The sequence below is a fragment of the Aquarana catesbeiana genome, linkage group LG07, assembly GCF_042186555.1.
Source record: "Aquarana catesbeiana isolate 2022-GZ linkage group LG07, ASM4218655v1, whole genome shotgun sequence".
NCBI lineage: Eukaryota > Metazoa > Chordata > Amphibia > Anura > Ranidae > Aquarana > Aquarana catesbeiana.
Genome location: NC_133330.1, coordinates 153,560,237 through 153,583,529, shown reverse-complemented (window position 1 = coordinate 153,583,529; position 23,293 = coordinate 153,560,237). Strand labels below are relative to the sequence as shown.

At 43.7% G+C, this 23,293-nt stretch overlaps 2 protein-coding genes across 6 annotated transcripts in view; one reads left to right on the top strand and one right to left on the bottom strand.

Moving 5' to 3' along the window:
* Positions 1-16,631, bottom strand: part of DESI1 (desumoylating isopeptidase 1) — an 87,595-nt gene extending 70,964 nt beyond the window's left edge. The window contains exon 1 of one of the 2 annotated variants that reach the window (XM_073592733.1): positions 15,476-16,631. In XM_073592733.1, coding sequence (XP_073448834.1) covers positions 15,476-15,566 — 91 coding nt within the window. In that variant the 5' untranslated portion in view covers positions 15,567-16,631. The remainder of the gene's footprint in view (positions 1-15,475) is intronic. The other variant, XM_073592734.1, reaches the window with a different exon arrangement.
* XRCC6 (X-ray repair cross complementing 6) overlaps positions 15,756-23,293 on the top strand; it is a 302,212-nt gene continuing 294,674 nt past the window's right edge. The window contains exon 1 of one of the 4 annotated variants that reach the window (XM_073592729.1): positions 15,756-15,897. The gene's annotated coding sequence lies outside the window, so the exon portion shown is untranslated. Of the gene's footprint in view, positions 15,898-16,032; positions 16,052-23,293 lie in introns of those variants that run through there. The other 3 variants (XM_073592730.1, XM_073592731.1, XM_073592732.1) reach the window with 3 other exon arrangements.

Genomic DNA, 23,293 nt, shown 5'->3' with positions numbered 1-23,293 from the left:
TTTTTTTTTTTTACACATTTTTTTTTCCTCAGTTTAGGCTGATACGTATTCTTCTACATATTTTTGGTAAAAAAAAAAAAAAAAAGATATCGCACTAAGCGTATATATAGATTGGTTTGCGCAAAAGTTATAGCGTCTACAAAATATGGGATAGATTTATAGCATTTTTATTATTTTTACTTTTTTTTACTAGTCATGGTGGCGATCTGCGATTTTTATTGTGACTGCGATATTGTGGCGGACACATCGGACACTTTTGACACATTTTTGGGACCATTCACATTTATACAGCGATCCGTGCTATAAAAATGCATTGATTACTGTATAGATGTGACTGGCGGGGAAGGGGTTAACACTAGGGGGTGATCGAGGGCTTAATGTGTGTCCTAGGGAGGTGATTCTAACTGTGGGGGGAGGGGGACTGACTGGGGGAAGTGATCGATCAGTCTCCCTATGTACAAGGGACACACTATCGGTCTCCTCTCCTCTGACAGGATGTGGATCTGTGTGTTTACACACACAGATCCACGGTCCAGTTACTGGGCAATCGCAGGTGCCCGGCGGACGCGCCCGAGCATTGGGTCCCTAGTGATGCGCTCTCTAGTGGCTCGGGAAGGCGATTACGTCATATGACGTCCGCCTAGAACAAGAGCTTGTCCCACCGTCATATGAGAGAGGGCGGGCAGCTAGTGGTTAAAGTGGAGTTCCAGTCCCCCAAGTCAAAATCTTTCTTAATTCTCCACTGTAATTTGTTCCACTTTATATGCAACATTAAGATTAGGGGTGCCCAAACTTTTTTCAAAGAGGGCCAGATTTGATGAAGTGAACATGCGCGAGGGCCAACCACTTTGCCTGACATTCCTTGAACCATTAAAATTCAGTCTTATGCCCCGTACACACGGTCGGATTTTCCGATGGATAATGTCCGATCGGAGCGTGTTGTCGGAAATTCCGACCGTGTGTGGGCGCCATCGGACATTTTCCATCGGATTTTCCGACACACAAAGTTGGACAGCAGGAGATAAAATTTTCCGACAACAAAATCCGATCGCGTCAATTCCGACCGTGTGTGGCCTGTTCCGACGCACAAAGTGCCACGCATGCTCAGAAGAAATTCCAACACAAGACAGCTCGTTCTGGTAAACTTAGCGTTCGCAATGGATACAGCACTTTCGTCACGCTGCAATGTTCAAAATGGTTTAATACAGCGCACTCTCTTCTTCTTTATAATGTGACAAGAATTAAGTCGTTTTGCTGCTCGTATTCACACACACTTCTCACAAACTTTTATTTGTGTTGTTTTAGTGGGATTCCCTGAATATATTGTTATTAGTTGTCACATCTGACAGTTTTATATTTTTTATTTTTTTTTTATTTTGGATTTTAAGCCTTTTTTTTTATTTAATGTTTGGATTTTTTCCAAGGCTGATCTTTGTTCAATGTTATTTTTATTTTTACTCCAGAATATTTTTGGGTGTGTTTTGTGTGTCAGGTTACCCCAACACCATTGATATCTTTTATTATTTAATCTCAAGGAGATTGTTTGGTGTTGGTGTCCCTTGTTCATTTCACATTGTATATTTGAAATGTACCTGAATCCTCACAAACAAACTGTCCTTTTTGAAGTAAAACACATAGGAGAGTATAATTCAAAACAAAAATCCTTTATTAAGGGATCAGAACCAAACAAAGAGGAAGGCAACACTGGATCAACAGGAGAAATTAGCGAAGCCTGGGACCCCCACGGCAGACATCAATTCTTCAACATCAAAATTGGTGGCCTGAGGAGTCCATATGTAAGGGAGGGCAGTCTGGTCCGGGATTCACAGAGACTTGGATAGCAGCAGATGACATCTGTGTCCGCAGGCTGTGGTACCACAAGAGGCTGCATTTTTTTGGCCCACCAGACTGGATCCAGGGTCCTCACTGTCTGGTCTTCCTTTCACACTTCCTTCCGGGCTGTGGATGTGCAGTTGGAGATGTGGCAGGAGGAGGAGTAGGACCTGGAGGAGGAGGACCATCCCAAAGCTGTGTGTGAGGTGTAATTTGGCCCCTCATACCTTTCGCCAGAGCCTCAGATATGAGGGCCTCACACATGGCTTTTTGGCCCTCCTCCATCCTCTGCATTTTATATGCTATGAATGCAGTAATGTTCTCCTGCCTGGTGTGTGGTGCTCCCAGGACCTCTGTAGCCCTACAAAAGAATCTGATAGCCTCCTCTAGGGCACTCCTCCTACTGCCACTTTCTGTTTCCAGGGGGGATGGAGGGACCTGCAGATCAGCCAGCCGGCTCGGCCCGGCCACCTCCTGGCTGAGACTTCCCTGTGTATGAAAAAGGGACATAGTTGTAATGTTTTGCATCATCAATCACAATCCTTAATTAGTACTCCCAACTAACATATAGTTCACATCATTGATTGGACAAGCAGAAATATTTAGAGGAATGCTATACCTGGCTCAATCTGGGCTCCTCCACATATGGCCTGGAAGGCCCAGGTTGGGCGTCAGAAGCCTCAGCCGGGGGGGAAGGAAGCGTGGAAGGAAGACTGGAGAGGGATGGCCTGGGTTCAGTCTGGCCTGCCAGAAAATGCAGCCTGTCGTAGTACAACATCCTGGGGACATAGATGTCACCTGCTGCTCCGGATCTCTGTGAATCCAGGACTTTATTGCGCTCCCTCGGATATGTGCTCCTTAGGCCACCAATGAAAATCTTTAAAAAAGTGATGTCTGCCGTGGGGATCACCTGCTTCACAATTTCACACAATTGCTCCAGTGCTGCCTTCCTCTTTGCTTGGTTCTTGTAATGGGGGTGTTTAATCTCCCACAGACAGGGCAGCTCCCTTAGCATCTCTATGAAGACTGAAATGAAGTCCTTATCTTTCAGTACCATATCCATGTTCACTGCAAGACACAACACAAGACAAAGCCTAATGTCACACAAAACTCTCCTAATCTTGTTACAATATAGGCCTCAATCTAGAAGCAGTATAGGCCCAAGTTTGTCTCTTACCTTCGTTCTTACGATCGCCGCGTCCAATGCTCCTTCCTCCGCTCACAGATCAAACGTAATACGCACGCGTGTTACGCTTTATATACACTGCGCATGCGTGTAACTCCGCCCACCCCTGATGTTCTTTCTAGTGTATTCCCCGCCCCTTTTCGTTCGCGCAGTGGGGGAAGAGCATGATGGCGGACATACAGCAGGTGCGGGCTAATTGTAGCAACGAGGAGGAGGAGGAGGAAAGCCCGGATCCAGGCACGTCCCGATCCAGAAGGAGACGTTTTAAGGCCACAAATATGTCGTTTGGGGAGATGTTGGAGATGGTCGTCATCATGAGGAAGTCCGACTATGACGGAAAATATGGGCCTTACCCCAACCCGAACATCCGAAAGGCCAAGATCATGGCGAAAGTGGTCAGGAGTCTAGAGCGGAATTTCGGGGTACGAAGGTCTAAAGATCAGCTAAGGAAGCGGTGGTCGGACCTGAAGTTGAGAGAGCCAGAGCAGTACCGAAAGATCCGGAGAGTGCTGCAAAAAAGTAAGTAGTTGTGCTGTGTTCCTATTCTTTCTGTCTTTATTACGTTCGTTCTGCTCCATATGCTTTTATTAGTTGTAACGTTTCAAAAGGTCAACTTTAATGTTCATGGCCACATTATTCGTTCGTATCAAACATTTTTCTTTCAGCCTCTAGAACACCATTGTTTAGGCCATATGCATTTTCACACATTTTTGGGGGCCTACTTGGATGCCAAATATTTGTTTGTGTAGATGGGTTTGTTACTAGAATGAAATGCAAACTAGATTGTGTGTAAGGAGAGGACACTGAGCAGCTGTTTTCACATCTGGACACTGGAGCACTAGTGTGGGACACAAGAACACCATTTTTATTAGGGGGGGCCACACAGGTGCTCCAGTGTATACTATAGGGGGGATTACATCTGTGAAGCTTGTAAAAAACAGGTAAAGTATTGCAGCTTGACAAAGGGCAATAAAAAATATACATCTTGGAACTCTGCTAAAATAGACAATTGTACCCCACTTCCGAGCAATGTTTCCTATTTCTAGTTCTGCCATCAAATATCTGTGTGCTAGAGTATACCATTTTTGTTTTACATAGGGGATAAAAGACTCGGAGGACACCCCTCATCCCAGGAGACCAGAGACCCCCCCCCCTCTGGAAGAAGGGGAAATACCCCCAACCCAAGAAGCTGAGCAGGAGGAAGAAGAAGATGTGGTGGAGATTGGCACCACAACAGGTGAGTGTCTGCGACCACAGACTCAGGTAAAAGAGATGGCTGGTGGCAGATTTTTGAGACCTTTTTTTTTGTTCTTTATCTCTTTTTAGGTGATCGTGATCCAGAACGCTTTACATCTGAAAGTGCCCAGATACTGATCGGGGAGATCATGGGGTGTAATCTCCAAGTGCAAAACATCCAGCAACAAATCAGTGATGTTATGAAAAAAAATAATAACATCATTGATGTTTTGGGGCGAATTTAAACCCCACAAAATCACCTGTTTTATCGTACCAAAATTTTTAAAATGTTTAGAAAAGCCAAAATTTGGAGGATGCACACAGTGTGCCAACATGTGCTATCTGCCATCACGGGATATCAATGGACGCGTTTTGGGGGTGCAACCCCTTCCTCAATTATAAAGTAGCGTTGAGGAAGGGCTTGCTCCCCCAAAACACGTCCCTTGATCCCCCCTGATGGCAGATAGCACATGTTGACATTCGTAAATTGGTGTGCATCTTCCAAATTTGGCTTTTCCAGGGGTGATTTCCCCCCATCTGAACGCTATATCAAACCCAGTTCCTAAATACTGATGTCTGATATAGCCTTCAGGTTTTACCTAATGTGAACTTTGTAAGTTCAAGTTTTTTGGCTTTCTTGTTGGTTTTACACAGGCCTGTTTTATCTGAAATGGATATTTTGATTTTTCATAATGCTACTGCAAACATTGTTATACAACAAACATGTTGGTTTGTTTTAAAAACCTTTGGGAAATGCACATGTGATTGTGCACGTATAAAAAAGTGCCTTACTCAAGAATGTGTGGATTATTGTCTCAACACTACAACACTTTTGGGGTGATGTAATTGCTGTTTTATGCAAAAATGGGGGTTATTTCCTAAGGGAAAATCCTCTTTGCACTACAAGTGCAGGTTCAGTGCAGTTGCAAGTGCACTTGTAGTGAAATGTGTTTTTGCATTTAGGAAGTACCAGCCAACACTGTTTTTTATAAGGTTACCCAATCACGACATTTTCTGCACTCAACACATTTCTGTCAGGGTCAGCTAAAACAAACACAAGCAGTAAATGTCCACAAAGAATTTCTTTTGGTTGTTTTTTATTTGAAAAAGGTGTCACAGATTGTCTGGCATATTGATAGCCCCCCTACCCGCAAAGAACTCCAGGTAGCGTAACCGGACATCACGGGCATTCAGGGAGGGCAAGCCAGGACGGCCACTTTCAAGCGCCGTCAGTGTTGATGGATTTGGGATTCCGGCCTCAGGCCCAACTGAGCCAGCATAGCTGGCTGAATGTTTTCTTAAAAAATTATGGAGAACACAGCAGGCAAGTATTATATGGTTCAGTTTATACTCCGCCATATGGATGGGTGTCATAAATAATCGGAACCGGCTGGCCAGGATTCCAAATGTGTTCTCCACCACTCTTCGGGCTCTGGCCAGCCGGTAATTAAAAACCCTCTGTTCCGGGGTGAGGGTCCTCATCGGGAATGGCCGCATCGGGTGGTCCCCCAGCGCAAATGCTTCATCAGCAACAAACACAAATGGGAGACCTTCAACATTGTCCTCTGGAGGTGGCAAGTCCAAGCTGCCATTCTGGAGACGCCTGTAGAACTCCGTCTGGGCGATCACTCCACCATCGGACATCCGGCCATTCTTCCCCACATCCACATACAAGAACTCGTAATTAGCCGACACCACCGCCAACATCACTATACTATTAAACCCCTTGTAATTATAATAGTACGACCCCGAGTTGGGTGGTGGGACGATGTGGACGTGTTTCCCATCAATTGCCCCTCCGCAGTTAGGAAAGTCCCACCGCTGGGCAAAGTGGGAGGCCACAGTATGCCATTCCTGTGGCGTTGAAGGAAATTGTTGAGGAAAAAAAAATAAACCTTACTATTTTTTCACAGAAACATGGCAAGCAGATTAGACACAAACATTATGGGGCAACCTCCAGATAGCATTTACTAAGGGGAATTTAACAAGGCCAAAGTATAAGGTACACCTATCATATTCCCCCTCCCCCCCCCCTCTCATGGGCCATTTCTAACATTATAGGGGGGGAACTCTTGGACAGGTAACCCTCTTCACTTCATTGAGAGATGAATGCCTAAATACAGGGTATTACTTGGAACAGCCCCTCTTAGTTACACTATTGGCAGACCACTGGACAGGTAAGAAGTGTCATAATACAAAGATATAAATACACACTGTACACATTTGAGGACATTTGAACATTCTGCTATTACCTATCAAGATAATAATAGGATACAAAAACTTTAAAACAGTACCATTGGAAAGTATACAGGCAGGCCCTTGCACTACATGCTTTGGGGAATTCATCCCTAAATCTGACCAGTAAAGAGGTGGGTATAGTGTGTATGGGTTTGGCAAAGTCAGCAGATAGATGATTGAGGATAGATAGAGAATTGGGATCAGCTGACTTAGCAGTTGGGGGGGGGGGGGGGGGGAGGGTTAAAAAAAATTTGGGGACACCACAAAAAAAAGCCTCTGGCACTCTGCCTGAATTTAAATCAAAAATAACATTTCCAAACATTTTAGGGGGTGTTTGGGGTAAAGCACTACTATGGAGCTGATAAAATACATTGTTAAGTGACTACATGAGGTGAATATAGGCCAGGAGACACCATGCTGGGGAGGTTATTGAAGGGCAAATATGTATGAAGGACATAAAATAATAATTACCTAAAAATCCAGCATGCATGAGAACAAAGGGGACATTCACAGCATATTACAATCATGGTAATTAGGGAATGAGGGAAGAAATACAATATATTATCAAACATTCAATACAATAAAATGTGATATTAAAGGATAAAAATCTTACCTTCATATACTCCTTCTGTAGGACCTGGATGATAGCAGAACAGGTCTCTGGGATAATGATCCCCAGAGCCTGGGGGGAGATGCCTGTCGAGAACTTCAAGTCCTGCAGGCTTCTCCCTGTGGCCAAATACCGCAAGGTAGCGACCAACCTCTGCTCCGGAGTGATGGCTTGCCTCATGCAGGTATCCTGCCTGCTAATATAGGGGGTCAGCGAAGCCAACAGACGGTGAAATACGGTGTCCGTCATCCTGAGAAAGTTCCTGAAATCATCAGGATTATTCTCACGGATCTCACGGAGCAAAGGCATATGACAGAACTGGTCACGCTGAAGCAACCAATTCTTGGTCCATGAACTCCTCCCCACCCTGTTCATGGACTGGACTTGTGTCAAGGTCAAGACCCAAACACCAAGCCCCCGCACAGCACGAACTCTACGAGGAGTACGCATACGAAACATGGCTAGAAAACGGTCGGCTGCTCAGAACGAAGTAACAGAACGCACTGAAGAACAGCAAGGCCTGTGAAGAGCGACCTGAAAAACAGCAACGAGCAGGCAAGATCACACAGAAAACTCCGATACGAACTGACTGCACGCACTGAAGAGCAGATACAAACGCACAAGCACAAACTGAACGTCAGAAAACGATCTGAAAGCCACGAGTCTGAAAAAGCGCGAATCGTCTCTCACCAAACTTTTACTAACACGAGATTAGCAAAAGGAGCCCAAAGGGTGCCGCGCTTGGTTCTGAACCGGCCTTTTCTAGTCTCGTCGTACGTGGTGTACGTCACCGCGTTGTTGTCGATCGGAAATTCCGACAACTTTGTGCGACCGTGTGTAGGCAAAACAAGTTTGAGCCAACATCCGTCGGAAAAAATCCTAGGATTTTGTTGTCGGAATGTCCGAACAAAGTCCGACCGTGTGTACGGGGCATAAGTGTGTTCGTTCGAACACTAATACACCCAACAAGAATTTTCTTGCCTTTGTGGCTGTGTGTGAGTAAAGAGATGAGCTCAGGCATATTATTTGGATATACCGTATTTATTGGCGTATAACACGCACCTTCACTTTAAGGGGGAAGTTTCAGGGAAAGAAAAAAAAAAAAAAAAAACGTAAAAGTTCTTTAAATAAAGAACTGTGAAGCAAAGTGCCCATCTGCAGACCCCCAATTGCCATGAATGCAACACCCACCATTGCCAGGAATGCAGCACCCACCATTGCCAGGAATGTACGCACCATTGCAAGAAATGCAGCACCGACCATTGCCAGGAATGCACACACCATTGCTATCAGTGCAGCCTTAGAGGGGACATGGAGGGGGCAGGACGAGCGCCAAAGATATCCTACAGGAGAATCTCCTGTTTACACAGTGAAACAGTCGTCCAATGGAGCGCCGGAGACGGGACTTCCTATTACAGAGGCTGCCGTGTAAACAGGAAAAACTCCTCCTGTGTGCACGGCACTCGTCCCGCCTCCTCACTCCAAGGCAGCCAGACTATATATCTTTTGTGGCCCCGGCGCTGGGAGATCGTCGGGGGCCACAAAAGATATGTTTAGATAACCAGGCGGACCGTTCAAAACCAGGCCACGATTGGCCCGCGGGCCGGACTTTGGACATGCCTGATTTAGTATTATTAATGTATTCCTTTTAATTTAGGTTTAAATAGAGTAAAACTACTTGGATCTCGGAAGCAGGTAGGGTCCATCTCCACTGCATCTAAAGCCCTCTGGTATCCATTTCCGGGGGTTTGGTGCAGCTGGCTACCTAGTAGAGCTGCACGATTCTGGCCAAAATGAGAAACATGATTTTTTTGCTTAATAAAATAGGATCACGATTCTCGCTACATAAAATGTTACACATTATACAAAAAAAAAAAAAAATTAATAATAATAATAATAATAATAATAATAATAATAATAATAATATGGGCTAACTTTAATAGTTAGTTTTTGTTTTTTTTATTTATTAAAGTAATTTTTTCCAAAAAAATTGCATTTGAAAGACCGCTGCGCAAATACAGTGTGACATAAAATATTGCAACAACTACCATTTTATTCTCTAGGGCAGTGATGGCAAACCTTGGCACCCCAGATGTTTTGGAACTAAATTTGCCATGATGCTCAGCTACACTGCAGAATGTATGAGCATCATGGGAAATGTAGTTCCAAAACATCTGGGGTGCCAAGGTTCGCCATCACTGCTCTAGCGTGTCTACTAAAAAATTTTCTAGCAAAAAAAAATATATATGATTTTAACCTGAAACCAACAAATGTCAGAAAAAGGTTTAGTGTTTAAGCGGTTAAACTTTTTTCACTTACACACAGTCTATTCCAATCGCGATAACGATTTTTGACGATTAATCATGCAGCTCTACTACCTAGCATGCACCTCCGGATCTCACGCCGGTGCAGTCAGTGCCCGCATCACCTCTTGCTTTAAAATACCACCATTGTCCCGAACTGAGAGGCTCCACTTCCTCCCTGAAGATACTTCTTGAAAACGGCGCCAAACACCTCCCATTCGTGTCATTTCCGGTCGGGAAATAGCACGAGATTTCAGTATTAGGTGACTCCTGGGATACATGACGCCAATATCCCAGGTGTCCATGGGAATCGCCTATTTATGTCATTGCCTAGGCGACCGGAGCCATTTAACAACAAAATCAGGATGGGCACTGAATTTATTGTAAGTGGGGAAAAAAAAAAAAAAAAAAAGAGTGGAACTCCGCTTTAAGATCATCAAATTTAAAGTGGTTAAAAGCCCATACAGATACCCAGTGAAGTGCCTAGCATCAGATGATACACAGATGAAACAAATCTTGCTACATAAGTTGTACCTATTTATCTGCAACCATCTGTCCTGTACAGCCAGCCTTCCAAAACACACATTTTACACTTTTCTGAGCTCCAGAAGGCAGTGGGCGGGGATCTGAAGTCTCACACTGCAGAGCTCAGTGAGGAGAGTGAGTGAGTGGACCAATAAAAATCAAATTTAGTCATAAATTTAGGCCATATTTATTCTGCTACATGACCTTGGTAAACAAAAAAATACTAATAAGTGTATGTTTATTATTATTATACAGGATTTATAGAACGCCGACAGTTTACGCAGCGCTTTACAACATGAGGGCAGACAGTACAATTACAATACAATTCAATACAGGAGGAATCAGAGAGCCCTGCTCGTTAGAGCTTACAATCTAGGAGGGAGGGTCAAGTTATACAAGAGGGTAACAGCTGTGGGGGGATGAGCTAATGGAGAAAACAGTGCAGTTGTTAGATGGAGGCAGGATAGGCTTCTCTGAAGAGGAAAGTTTTCAGGGATCGCCTAAAGGTGGATAAATTTGGAAACAGCCTGACAAATTGGGGTTGGGAATTCCAGAGTATGTGCAAGGCTCGGGAGAAGTCCTGGAGGCGGATATGGGAGGAGGGGATGAGGGATCTAGAGAGCAGGGGGTCTTGGGAGGAACGGAGACGGCGATTAGGTTGGTATTTCGAGACTAAAATAGTGATGTAACTGGGGACAGAGTTGTGGATGGCTTTGTAACTTATTGTTAGTATTTTTAATTTAATTTGTTGGGCGAGTGGCAGCCAATGGTTGGATTGGCAGAGAGGGGTAGCAGACACTGAGCGTTTGCAAGGTGGATGAGTCTGGCAGCAGCATTCATGATGGAATGAAGGGGGAATAGTCTATTTAAAGGTAAGCCAATGAGAAGGGAGTTGCAGTAGTCGAGGCAAGAGATAACCAGGGTGTGAATCAGGAGCTTTGTGGTTTCATTGGTTAGAAAGGGATGTAGTTTAGACTGATGTTGCGGAGGTTGAGGCAGCAAGCTTTGGAAAGCGATTGGATGTGGGGCCGAAAGGAGAGTTCAGAATCCAGGATAACACCGAGCACCCTGACATGTGGGGAGGGGTGGATGGTTGTGCCGTTGCTCTTGACAGACAAGTCAGGGGAAAAGGTGTGTGGGGGAGGAAATAGTATAAGCTCGGTTTTGGACAAGCTGAGTTTGAGGAAGTGGTGTGTCATCCATACAGATATGTCGGTTAGTAAGTTAGTGATGCGTGAGGAGACTGATGGGGTGAGTTGAGGGGTGGAGAGATAGATTTGTGTGTCGTCAGCGTAGAAATGATATTGAAAGCCGTGAGAGGCTATCAGCTGACCCAAGGATGACGTGTAGATTGAAAATAAAAGAGGTCCAAGAACAGAATCTTAGGGGAACCCGACGGAAAAGGGAAGAGGAGTGGAGGAAGTAGAATTGTAAGTGACACTGAAGGTGCGATGGGATAGGTAGGATGAGAGCCACTGAAGAGCACAGTCACAAAGACCGAGGGAGTAAAGTTTTTTGAGGAGGAGGGGGTGGTCAACCGTGTCAAAGGCAGCTGAAAGGTCCAGAAGTAGGAGTACAGAATAGTGTCTGTTGGTTTTTGCAGTTAGTTGGTCGTTTGTGAGTTTTAGAAGAGCAGTTTCTGTGGAGTGTTGAGGGCGAAATACAGATTGAAGGGGATCAAGAAGGTTGTTCTTAATGAGGTGGTCACTCAGTTGGTTGTAAACCAGGCGTTCAAGGAGTTTAGAGGAAAAGGAGAGCAAGGAGATAGGGCGTAGGTTAAGATTGGTAGGGTCCAAGGACGGCTTTTTAAGTATGGGGGTGACCAGTGCATGCTTTAGAGCATTGGGGAAGGTGCCAGAGGTGAGGGAGAGATTGAAGATGTGGGTTAGAGAGTGTAGGATGGAGTCAGAGGGCGACCGGAGCATTTGAGAGTGAATAGGGTCCAGGGGACAGGTGGTTAGGTGGGCGATAGAAAGGAGTTTAGCAACTTCGTCTGTAGTAGCAGATTTGAAAAAGGGGAGTGTCGGTTGTACCTGTTGACATGGGATCTTAGCTGGGGGAGATACCTGTAGAGTGGAGATTTCAGTTTTGGAGGGCAGATTTGTATTGGTTGAAGTCTTTGAGAGACTTAGTCTTGTGCCACAGACGCTCAAGAGCGCGACTACGTTTTTTGAGAATTTTAGTGCCATCTGTTTGCCAGGGTTGTAGGGTTGGGGTCTGATTCTGCGTGTAGTTAGGGGAGCGAGCTTGTCCAGGGTGGAGGACAGGGATTTATTGTAGAGGGACGTGGCTTGGTTGGGGCAGGACAGGGGAGAGATTTTGTCATAGAGGTGGTCAGTAGCAGAATAGAGGAGAGAGGAGTTGAAGTTGCGAAAGTTTCTATGGGTGATGGTTAGGCGACTGGAGGGAAAGGTGGTGGAAGACAGAGGGAGAGAGAAACTAATAAGGTGGTGGTCGGAGAGAGGAAAAAGATTGTTTGAGAAGTTGCATGGTGTGCATATGTAGGAGAATACAAGGTCAAGGGTGTTGCCATCAGAGTGAGTAGAAGCCTGTACCCATTACTTAAGGTCAAATGAAGAGGTTAAACTAAGAAGTTTAGAAGTAGCAGGAGTATTTGTATTAGCAGGGATGTTGAAATCACCGAGAAGGATAGTGGGAATTTCAGAAGAGAGAAAGTAGGGTAGCCAGGCAGAGAACTCATCAAGGAAAGTCGATAGTGGTCCAGGGGTCTGGTAGATCACAGCATTTCTTAGGGAAGTAGGAGAGAATAGACGTATACAGTGGGCTTCAAATGATGAGAGGGAAAGAGGGAGGGGAGTGAATAACCTGGAAGGTGCATTGGAGGGGGGGGGGGGGAATAGGAGGAATCCCACTCCACCTCCCTTGCGTCCATTAGGCCTAGGGGAGCGAGTCCAGTGAAGGCAACCCTGGGAGAGGGAAGCAGGAGGAGGGGTGTCAGATTCGTGGAGCCAGGTTTCGGTGAGAGCAAGTAGATTAAAGGAATTAGTGACAAAGAGGTCATGAACAGCGGTGAGTTTGTTGCAGACAGAGCGGGCGTTCCAGAGGGCACAGGAGAGGGGGAGGCTGGTGTTGGGAAGAAGAGGAATGGAGACTAAATTGTGTAGATTGCGACTACTGCCAGAGGGTGTAGGGTGATGGGTGTGTTGGGTACAGTTAAATAAGGGAGGCCCAGGGTTTGGGGAAATATCTCCAGAGTTTAGGAGAAGCAGAAGAGTAAGGGAGGTAATATGAGAATATGATTTGTATGAGGGGACATGCTTCAGTATCCTGGGGGGTTTGTTAGCGAGTGGGCTTAGAGTTAGAAAGAGGTGATGAATGCAGTAATAGGGGGAGGGGAGAAGTGAGGGTGATATGTACAGATTGTAGGGTGGAGAAGAGGGGTGAAGAAAAGAGAGCTTGAGGAGAGAGACTGCAATTGTGAAGAGGAGGAGAGGTAAAGAGAGCATGTTTCAGAGAAGAAGGTGAGTTAATGTGAAAATGAGGTCACCTGCAGTCTGATGTGGTTTGCTTTGTGCAAATCGCTGAAGTGCAAGAGCAGAAGTGCCACTTATTTAAAGAACCCCACTTCTTTGGAAGAACCCCTTGTATGTGTTCCCCCGTAAAGAAAGTCTTGTTTTATACTGTGTTGGGTGTGTATGGAATCTGGCAATTAATCAATTAGGAGGCGATATAAGGCACACAGCTAGCACAGCAAAGCTTTCACATCACAAGCAAATGGATTTGTGTGAAAGTTAAAGCATTCACAAACTATGCCATATATACAGTATGTTTGAAAACTGATCAATCTTAATGTACTGGTGGCCGATCCCATTTCCTGAGGCCCTTAAAATGCCAGGACAGTACAAATGACCCATTTTTGGAAAAGTAGACAGACTGAGGTATTTAGGAGGAGGCATGGCAAGTTTTTTAAAGTTGTAATTTTCTCTGATAATTAAAGTTTTTTTTGATATTCACTTAAAAAAAAAAAAAAAAAAAAAAGCTACTAAAATACCACATGAGTTATTTTATGAAGTCATGCGGTATTTTAGTAGTGAACACATGTGGTAATTTAACGCTGCCGGTAGCCAGCGCATTTGTTAAATGTTAACATTAAAAAATAGGCATTGTTAAGGAGCAGGCGGCCGCCTGCGTCCTTACCATCCACTAAACATGTTTGTTAAGGAGCGGGTGGCTGCCCATCCTTAACAACCGATGAGTCATCAGCTTTCAGCAGGGATTCTCTGCTGAAAGTAAAAAGAAAATAAAATTTACAAGAAAAAAAAAAAAAAAGTGAAAAAACGGCGTGGGGGTCCCGTACCCCCCCCCCCCAAAAAAAAAAACTCATCTGAGCATGCAGCCTGGCATGTCAGGAAATGGAATGATGGACGAGCAAACCAGCATGACCCCCCCCCCCCCCCCAGACCATACCAGGCCACATGCCCTCAACATGTGGGGGGTGCTTTGGGGCACTAGCGAAAATTACATTTTCAGGATTGCATGCGATACGGTATTTGGGAATACACCTAAATAACGCCAGCAATCTGCTTCTGTGAAAGGAGCCCACTGCGCAGTAGAGCATCATCATGACTGTGGCGGTGATCAGGGACATTGGTGACAGCAGTATTTTAAAAAAATAATAATAATATATAACAATTTTCTATTACATTCTTTCATCGGTGTGGTTCAGTTACAAAAGTAACACTGTACTACTCTGGGGGTGTGATCAGGGTTTTTTTTTTTCTAACAAATGATGATCGTTCTAACAGCAATGTTTTCAAACGGCATGAGTGGGTTGCATTCACGCTAGCTGTGATTACTAGTGATCTGTGATTGGCTACAGCTTATCACAAGGTACAGGGTGCTGTGATTGGCCTAGGCCATGGTACTTGGGTACCATGTGATAGCTGTGGGTCAATCACAGCTCACTGGTATTGAAAGCAGAGCTGTTGTTTACATTGTGATCATCCCCTGGCCGCCGAAGGTGGGAGGATCTGCAATGTCCACCGGAAACAGCATTCGTGCTGCTACCCCAGGGGGTGCACAAATACAGAGCAGACACAATGACATACATGTATGTGACTGTGCCCGCATATGCCACAGAATATGTACCGGTGAAGGCCAGCAAGTGGATAGAGAGGGTGAATCTCCCAAACAACGGCACAGACAGTAATAAAACCTGACGGGGTTTGACCCCCTCTCCACTTTATCCAAAAAACAAAAAAAAAACACACAACTAAAAGTTTTGCCTCTAGTTATACTTTAATATAAACCTGTGCAGGGGGAACCATAGCTGACCCTTCCTTCTGAACATTCTAGTTGCCTGCCTACTATACTAATTCCATTTATTGGATGGATTTGCCATGAGCTCACATTGTATATCATTATACTGTATGTCAGTGACAATGATCCCGGTGTATGGCAGCACTGGGCCTACAGTCATAGGAGACAAGCAGTGATCTATGAGCCCCGTACAGTACAAATACAGCTCGTCTATCTCAGCCCACTCATCACTCCCACCATACAATGCCATGAAATGAAGATTACCGAGCATGACAGGACTGAGGCGCCGAGCCAAGCCGCGGGATAAGTCGTACACATACAACCGGACGGCGTGACAACACTGAGCGGACTCCATGCCGGGGATGTTCTTCTCTCACCAATCCTAGAAAGCTCCGTATGACAACTCGGTAACACGGACAAACCTCACTGATCGCGCCACGCCCACTGCGGTGCTCCTAGCCAATCACAGGCACAGCTAACCTTCCAGCCCACGTTCACCACAGGGGGAACAATCACAACTTGGAAGAAGACACGCCCATTTGCTTGGTCATCGTTGATGAGAGGCCTGGAGTGTAGCTACCAAACCTGCTGACACACCATGCCCCGCCCATAATACACGGGCGCTCTCTGATGACGTAAAGCGCGGGGTTCAGGAAGTTTGTTTCGGGGAAGGTGGACCGTAGAGAGTGAGTGGTCGGGAGTATGGAGGGAATTCGTTCTGTATAAGAGAACTTTGTTCTACCGTGTGATTATAATGTTATAATACAGATAGTGTCTGTAAAGCGGCTGGTCCCAGTGTGCGCTGTATTGTACCTCATGGATGAGGAGAATGTAATCTAGGTGGTTGATTTTTCATTGTATTGTACCGCTTCTGAAATATTTGTTTTTTATTATTTTGATCTGGATAGAGCAGAGAAGAGTCAAAACTTGTGTTTTTTTTTTTGTTTGCTGTCTGTATGTTGTATTTTGGGGATTTCCCCTCATTTGTCTGTCTATAGACATCACAGGAATGTGGAGGAAATATCTCTATAAAGTCTCTCCTAGACCGCCGTCACCACAACAGGTATCCCCAGTGGAAGATTTCTCCCCTCTCTCTGTTTCTAGGATAATATAAAAGGGACGTCCTAAACTGCATATTGGGATGATTGGATTATTGGCTGCAATACTGAGAACTCTCACTAGATGTCAGTGTAAGATATATATATATATATATAACTGTTTTTTTTTTTTTTTTTTTCTCAAAATATGTTATTCTTTCCTGCAGTGCTTGATACAATGTTGCAAGAATATATGAATATGTGAGACTATGCATATCATTTTTCTACATGGGGATTATAGGTGGAATATTGTAGATATTGTATAGAAAAATAATTATATGCATATTCATATCAGAAATAGGTTGAATATGTTCGTATGTATGTTTAACTACAATAATCCCCATGTAGAAAAATAATTGATATGCATATTATATCAGTAATGGGTTAAATGTGTTCATTGTCAGGTGTTAACATGATATCCCTCCCATAAACCCCATGAGAAATAATAATTGTACCCATATTCCTATCAAAAACAGGTTAAATGCAATTTTACCATTACTTCGGTATAATTTACAATGATTCTGTTGTACATCTCCATAGATGGAGAGATATAGATATATATATCTATCTCTATCAGCAAGTGAACAGTTAAACATTAGCAACTGCTTCTTGCAACATTGTATCAAGCACTGCAGGAAAGAATAACATATTTTGAGAAACAACAGCGTCATTACAATATTTATGTGTATAAAGTACACTGACATCTAGTGAGAGTTCTCAGTATTGCAGCCCATCATCCCAATATGCGTTTTAGGATGTCCCAATATATAAAGTTGCATTCACACAGGCACCTAGATCTGGCACAAATGGCAGCAGCAGGAAGCTGCTACTTTTGCCACCTATGATTGGCTATCTGTGGCTGCTGAGAGCCCTGTATACTTCGATGATTTTGTGGAACTAGTCATCCGTGCGAACGTAGCCAGTGGGTCTTTTCCCATGGCCATCATCGGTTCAGTCGTGTGTGTGTGTGTGTGTGTGTGTTGTTTTTTTTTTTCTAATTAAATAACTGATATTTATGGATTCAGATTACATCAGTTTGCACTTCAGATCAGTTTAGATCAGTTTTTGGATCCTTATATTTTTTTTTTTTTTTTGTGTTTGCAGAAACCAATCAGAGGTGAGAGAAACATTACTTAACCATGCCAAAACAGGAAGTGAGGGAAAATCCCTGCACATTAAGGAAATTCCTTTGGGACCCCCATGTCACCCGAACTAGTGTCCATATTGGAAGGGTTCCCCTCTATTACTTTTCTGGGGACTACTCAAAATTTGGGATTTTCTTTTAATGATACTAGTAAACAGGACAAATGGGGTCCCCTAATGGGGACACAAACCGCAATAAAAACTGACAGGTGTTCTAAGCTCTCTCCTTTTTTATCCAAAACTAGAAAAATAGTTTTGCCTTTAGGTATACATTAGGATATTTCTAAAGGGAAAACCACTCAGCCTTGTGTCAAAAAAACTCAGGCCTGAACATATACAGATGTAAATGGATGATCATCTGTTTCTTTCTGAAAACCCATAGAAATTGATTACTATCCATTTTTCATCTGAAAATGGCCAAACGGAACACACATGTGGGTGCTTACACATTGGGATTTCCTCACTTTCAGTCCCAATGACATAGGGTAACTCTGTCCAGCAGTCACACGGACACCAATAAAAAAAACCTTCTTTCCCTTTTTAAAACTACAAAAAGTTTTTGGCTTTACATACAGTTTCAGAATGCAATTCTTTAGTTTAGCCTTTTTTTTCCCCCCATTTCAGTGTGTAGATAAATTAGAATAAGACTAATAGGGACTTGTTTCGTTGGACATGTGCAGCAAAGTGTTCAGTCTAAGATGTCTCTGGGTCCTATCGCAGGTTCTTCTGTTCTCCATTTGATTTATTATTATGGAGTCTAAAGCAGTTCTGAAGCTACCAAAAGATGCGTGAACAGCCCCTAATGGTGTTCTAGTAACCAGATAAAGCTGATATCCAGGGATTGTTCTGTCCTGAGTTGTTTGATTTGTCTCTAGAAATGGCTGTTTTTCTCCAAGACTGATAAAGTCCTCTTTCTACAGTCTTCTGCACTGATCAAATTTTTAGCTCCTTTTCTGCTCAAAAGAAACTTGCATTTAGAGCCAGTTCACACTGTGTGTGTGTGTGTGGTGTTTTTTTTTTTTTCTGCATCAAAAACACATGGATAGTAGGTTAATATGTAAAAATATATTACTAAGTATAAAATCGCGCTGATGGAAACAACTAAGTGATAATGAATCTAAACAGGAGGATAATTTAATGGGATTTTGTGGGTGCCAGGCAAATAGAATTAGACATACACCAAGGTAAAAAAATATATATTGCATTTTATTAGACATAGAAAAAGTTTAAAAATTATGCTGGCTATACATAAATAATGCAAACAGCAGTACATATCAGATTCAATGGTAAAAAGGGGGTCGCTCAGCACTAATATCCCGACATGTTTCGCCCGCTGGGGCTTCCTCAGGGGATGTTTGTTGAGAGACCAAAGTAGATATGTCACCTGCATGAAACCGAGTACAATTAAGGACCTCCAAAAACAAAATACAACAAGAAATGTATACTTAGGAAAGGATGTCAACGACTGTCCAAAGCCAAAAATTCAACTGCCAGCCATTAGATAGTTACCTGCGGTAAATGTAGAGCCAAACTCGGAAAACAGACACTGCGCTGCACAGGAAAAAGTTGGCCTAGATGAGAACAGGAAAAGGCCATGGGACCAATCTCTGCCCAATGGAGAAAGGAATATGAATGTGATGACCAAAAATGAGGGAACAGGGAGAGGGAAGTGGGGTAGTAGAGAGGAGAGGGGAAGGGAGGAATGGGAAAGGAAGGGAAAGGGCAGGGAGGAAAAGCAGGGAAGGGAAAAATAGGAGTGAGGTGTGGAAGGGAAATGGAGGGGAGGATGCATGGGAAGGGAACGGAGTGGAAATGTGTGGGAAGGAGATAGTGTAATATAGAGCTGCACGATTCTGACCAAAATGAGAATCACGATTTTTTTGCTTAGAATAAAAAGATCACGATTCTCGCAACGTAAAATCTTTCACATTATACAAAAAAAAAAAAAAAAAAAAAAAGGGCTAACTTTTACTGGTTAGATATTTTTTAATTCATTAATTTTCATTTAATTAAAGTAAATTTTTTTTTTTTTTTTTTTTTTTTTTTTTTTTTTGCCTTTGAAAGACCGCTGCGCAAATCGGTGTGACATAAAATATTGCAACAACCACAATTTTATTCTCTAGGGTGTCTGCTAAAAAATATATATTTTTGGGGGTTCTAAGTAATTTTCTAGCAAAAAAAAAAATGATTTTAACTTGAAACCAACAAATGTCAGAAAAAGGTTTAGTGTTTAAGTGGTTAAACTTTTTTCACTTACACAGGAAGTCTATTCCATTGACAAATTGTTACAATGTTTATACTTAAGTTCAACTGATAAAGAATGTTTTGTTTCTTGGCAGCCTGCCCGGTTTTTCTCTTCCTTTCTTTTGAGGGCTGTGGCTTCAGCAGAGCAGAGAGAATTCTTTGCATAGAAAGAATTGTGAAACACTTTAGTCAAGATCGCGATAACGATTCTTGACTATTAATTTAGCAGCTCTAGTGTAATGGTGCTTTAATGTGTAGATACCACGTAGGATAAGTGAACAGAAACCAGTGTGAGGAGAAACAATGACTGTGGGGTAAGGAAGTGATAGCCAAGTTAAATGGGCCAATGGGAAATGTACTTACAGGTCACCCGGCTAGGTCTAAGAAAAAGCAAGGGCTGCCAAGCAAAGATGTTATCTAATTGGGAAGGTACAGACCATAATGAATATCTACTTCAATTAGTGCTGGATATAAAGAAGTATATGAGGAAAGAACACGCTGCAATAATGAGGTTGATTCAAGGGAGATTAAATTTACACACCGTATAAGGAGACTTGTACATTGGTCATCCACATATTAGAGGACCATAATCCTGTGTACAGATCGTCTGTCCCCAGTTTAAAAGCAAAGAGTGGAGAAAGTTAGACGGTAACAGGTAATTATAGTGGATGCATAGTCAGCGTACTCAGCATGGCTAATCAAGAGCAGTGGAGTTGTTAAATCTCCCTGTATAAGGTAATTCTTTGAACCCAACATGCTTTTATTACTCCCTTTTGGTGTGATTTTGTTTCAATCCTTTTGCTCTATACTTAAACTTCGCTGCTCTTGATTAGCCATGCTGAGTACGCTGACTATGCATTCACTATAATTACCTGTTACCGTCTGTAACTTTCTCCACTCTTTGCTTTTAAAGTGGGGACAGACGATCTGTACAAAGGATTATCGTCCTCTAATATGTGGATGACCAATGTATATGTCTCCTTATACTGTGTGTAAATTTAATCTCCCTTGAATCGACCTCATTATTGCAGCGTGTTCTTTCCTCATATACTTCTTTATATCCAGCACTAATTGAAGCAGATATTCATTATGGTCTGTACCTTCCCAATTAGATAACATCTTTGCTTGGCAGCCCTTGCTTTTTCTGAGACCTATCCGGGTGACCTGTAAGTACATTTCCCATTGGCCCATTTAACTTGGCTATCACTTCCTTACCCCACAGTCATTGTTTCTCCTCACACTGGTTTCTGTTCACTTATCCTACGTGGTATCTACACATTAAAGCACCATTACACTATCTCCTTCCCACACATTTCCACTCCCGTTCCCTTCCCATGCATCCTCTTCCCTCCTCTTCCCTCCTCTTCCCTCCTCTTCCCTCCTCTTCCCTCCTCTTCCCTCCTCTTCCCTCCTCTTCCCTCCTCTTCCCTCCTCTTCCCTCCTCTTCCCTCCTCTTCCCTCCTCTTCCCTCCTCTTCCCTCCTCTTCCCTTCCACACCTCACTTCTATTTTTTCCTTCCCTTCCCCTCCTTCCCATTCTTCCCTTCCCCTTTCCCCTCCACCACCCCACTTCCCTCTCCCTGTTCCCTCATTTTTGGTCATCACATTCATATTCCTTTCTCCATTGGGCAGAGATTGGTCCCATGGCCTTTTCCTGTTCTCATCTAGGCCAACTTTTTCCTGTGCAGCGCAGTGTCCGTTTTTCCTAGTTTGGCTCTACGTTTACCGCAGGTAATTATCTAATGGCTGGCAGTTGAATTTTTGGCTTTGGTCGTTGACATCCTTTCCTAAGTATACATTTTTTTTTGTTGTATTTTGTTTTTGATGGTCCTTAATTGTACTCTTTCATTCAGTGACATATCTACTTTGGTCTTTCAACAAACCTCCCCTGAGGAAGCCCCAGCGGGCGAAACATGTCGGGATATTAGTGCTGAGCGACCCCCTTTTTACCATCTAATCTGATATGTACTGCTGTTTGCGTTATTTATGTATAGCCAGCATAATTTTTAAACTTTTTCTATGTCTAATAAAATGTGATATATATTTTTTTTACCTTGGTGCATTTCTAATTCTATTTGCCTGGCACCCACAAAATCCCATTAAATTATCCTCCTGTTTACATACATTATGCAGGGATGGTGGTGCCTCCTTGTTGACACTGTCACCTATCCATACCAATTAGTAAGTGATAATGAAATACAGCTGCTGTGGACAAGGTGCTAATCACTTAGATAAATGTGGATAAAAAAATACAGCTCTCGCAACACACAATATTAGTGAAATCAACAAAAAAATTCCAAATAAAAATCCAAATAAATGCAACTAAGTGTTGGTCCACAAGGAAGTAGGTGCAAAAAATGCTTCACAAACTTGCAGGAGTACAGTGACACCCCTTTTTGAATCCCCACTCACCAGAACAGGATGACCCCCAGATTTGCAGTCCAGGGGTCACTTCAGGCCTGTAAATGGTATCCCACACACGTGGATTGGTGTCAACATCAGATGGTGGATCAGTATAAACATCAGATGATAGATTCCAATAGGAGGCTCTCAACAGGATATACAGGCACCCAAAAATGAAAAGAGGATGGACTAATAGTGAAATACTGTTATAAAAGTTGATTTAATGCGCATAGGGATCAGTACTTACGTAAAAGACGGTTAAAAACAGGCATGGATATAGAGCTGTAGATACAGGAAGCAGCCGTTTATAGCGTGCTTTCCACAAACTGGAAGTGACGTCAAACAAGGAAATTATGTCAATGCATTTCGCCCTCCGTCAGGGTGTCATCAAGGACCTCGATGGAATCTATCATCTGATGTTTACACCAATCCTCCATCTGATGTTTTGACACCAATCCACGTGTGTGGGATACTACTTACAAGCCTGAAGTGACCCCCTCGACTGCAAAGCTGGGGGTTGTCCTGTTCTGGTGAGTGGGGATGCAAAAGGGGGTGTCGCTGTACTCCTGCAAGTTTATAAAACATTTTTTGCACCTACTTCATTGTGGACTAACACTTCAGTTGCATTTCTTTGGATTTTTATTTGGACTTTTTTGTTGATTTCACTTATATTGTGTGTTGTGAGCGCTGTATATTTTCTCCCTTCGCCTTTCAGGACAGCACCTTGGAGAGAGCGTAGCTCCACCTCTTAGACAGGAAACACTGCATGACAACGCCCCTTTAAAAAGCAGCTGCTTCCACCATGCCGTCAGTTTTAGTGTTTCCTTCGCCATGGTGGAAGCACTGCTTGGGGAACCAGAGGGGCTGCGCTCTCTCCAAGGAGAGGGTTTTGGCAGGACCTCCACGTTTGGGTACTCAGACCAGCCCAGCTCCCTCCCGCACGTGAGGGGGGTGCTCCGGTGTCCCTTCCTTCTCCGGCTCACAGGAGTAATGGTCTGCCGGAAGTTTTTCCACCCGGAGTGTTCGGGGGGCCGCGGTTTTGCTCAGGAAGAGCGTCCATGCCAGGCCTCTGCATGGCGGCGCCGAATCCCGGACAGCGGATGATGCCAGTTCCGGTGGGCGGAGACTTCTGGCGGGGCGTAGCAGCAATTGGTTCCTGCTGCTGGAACGCACGAGGAAGGGGCGGGTCCTCTGGC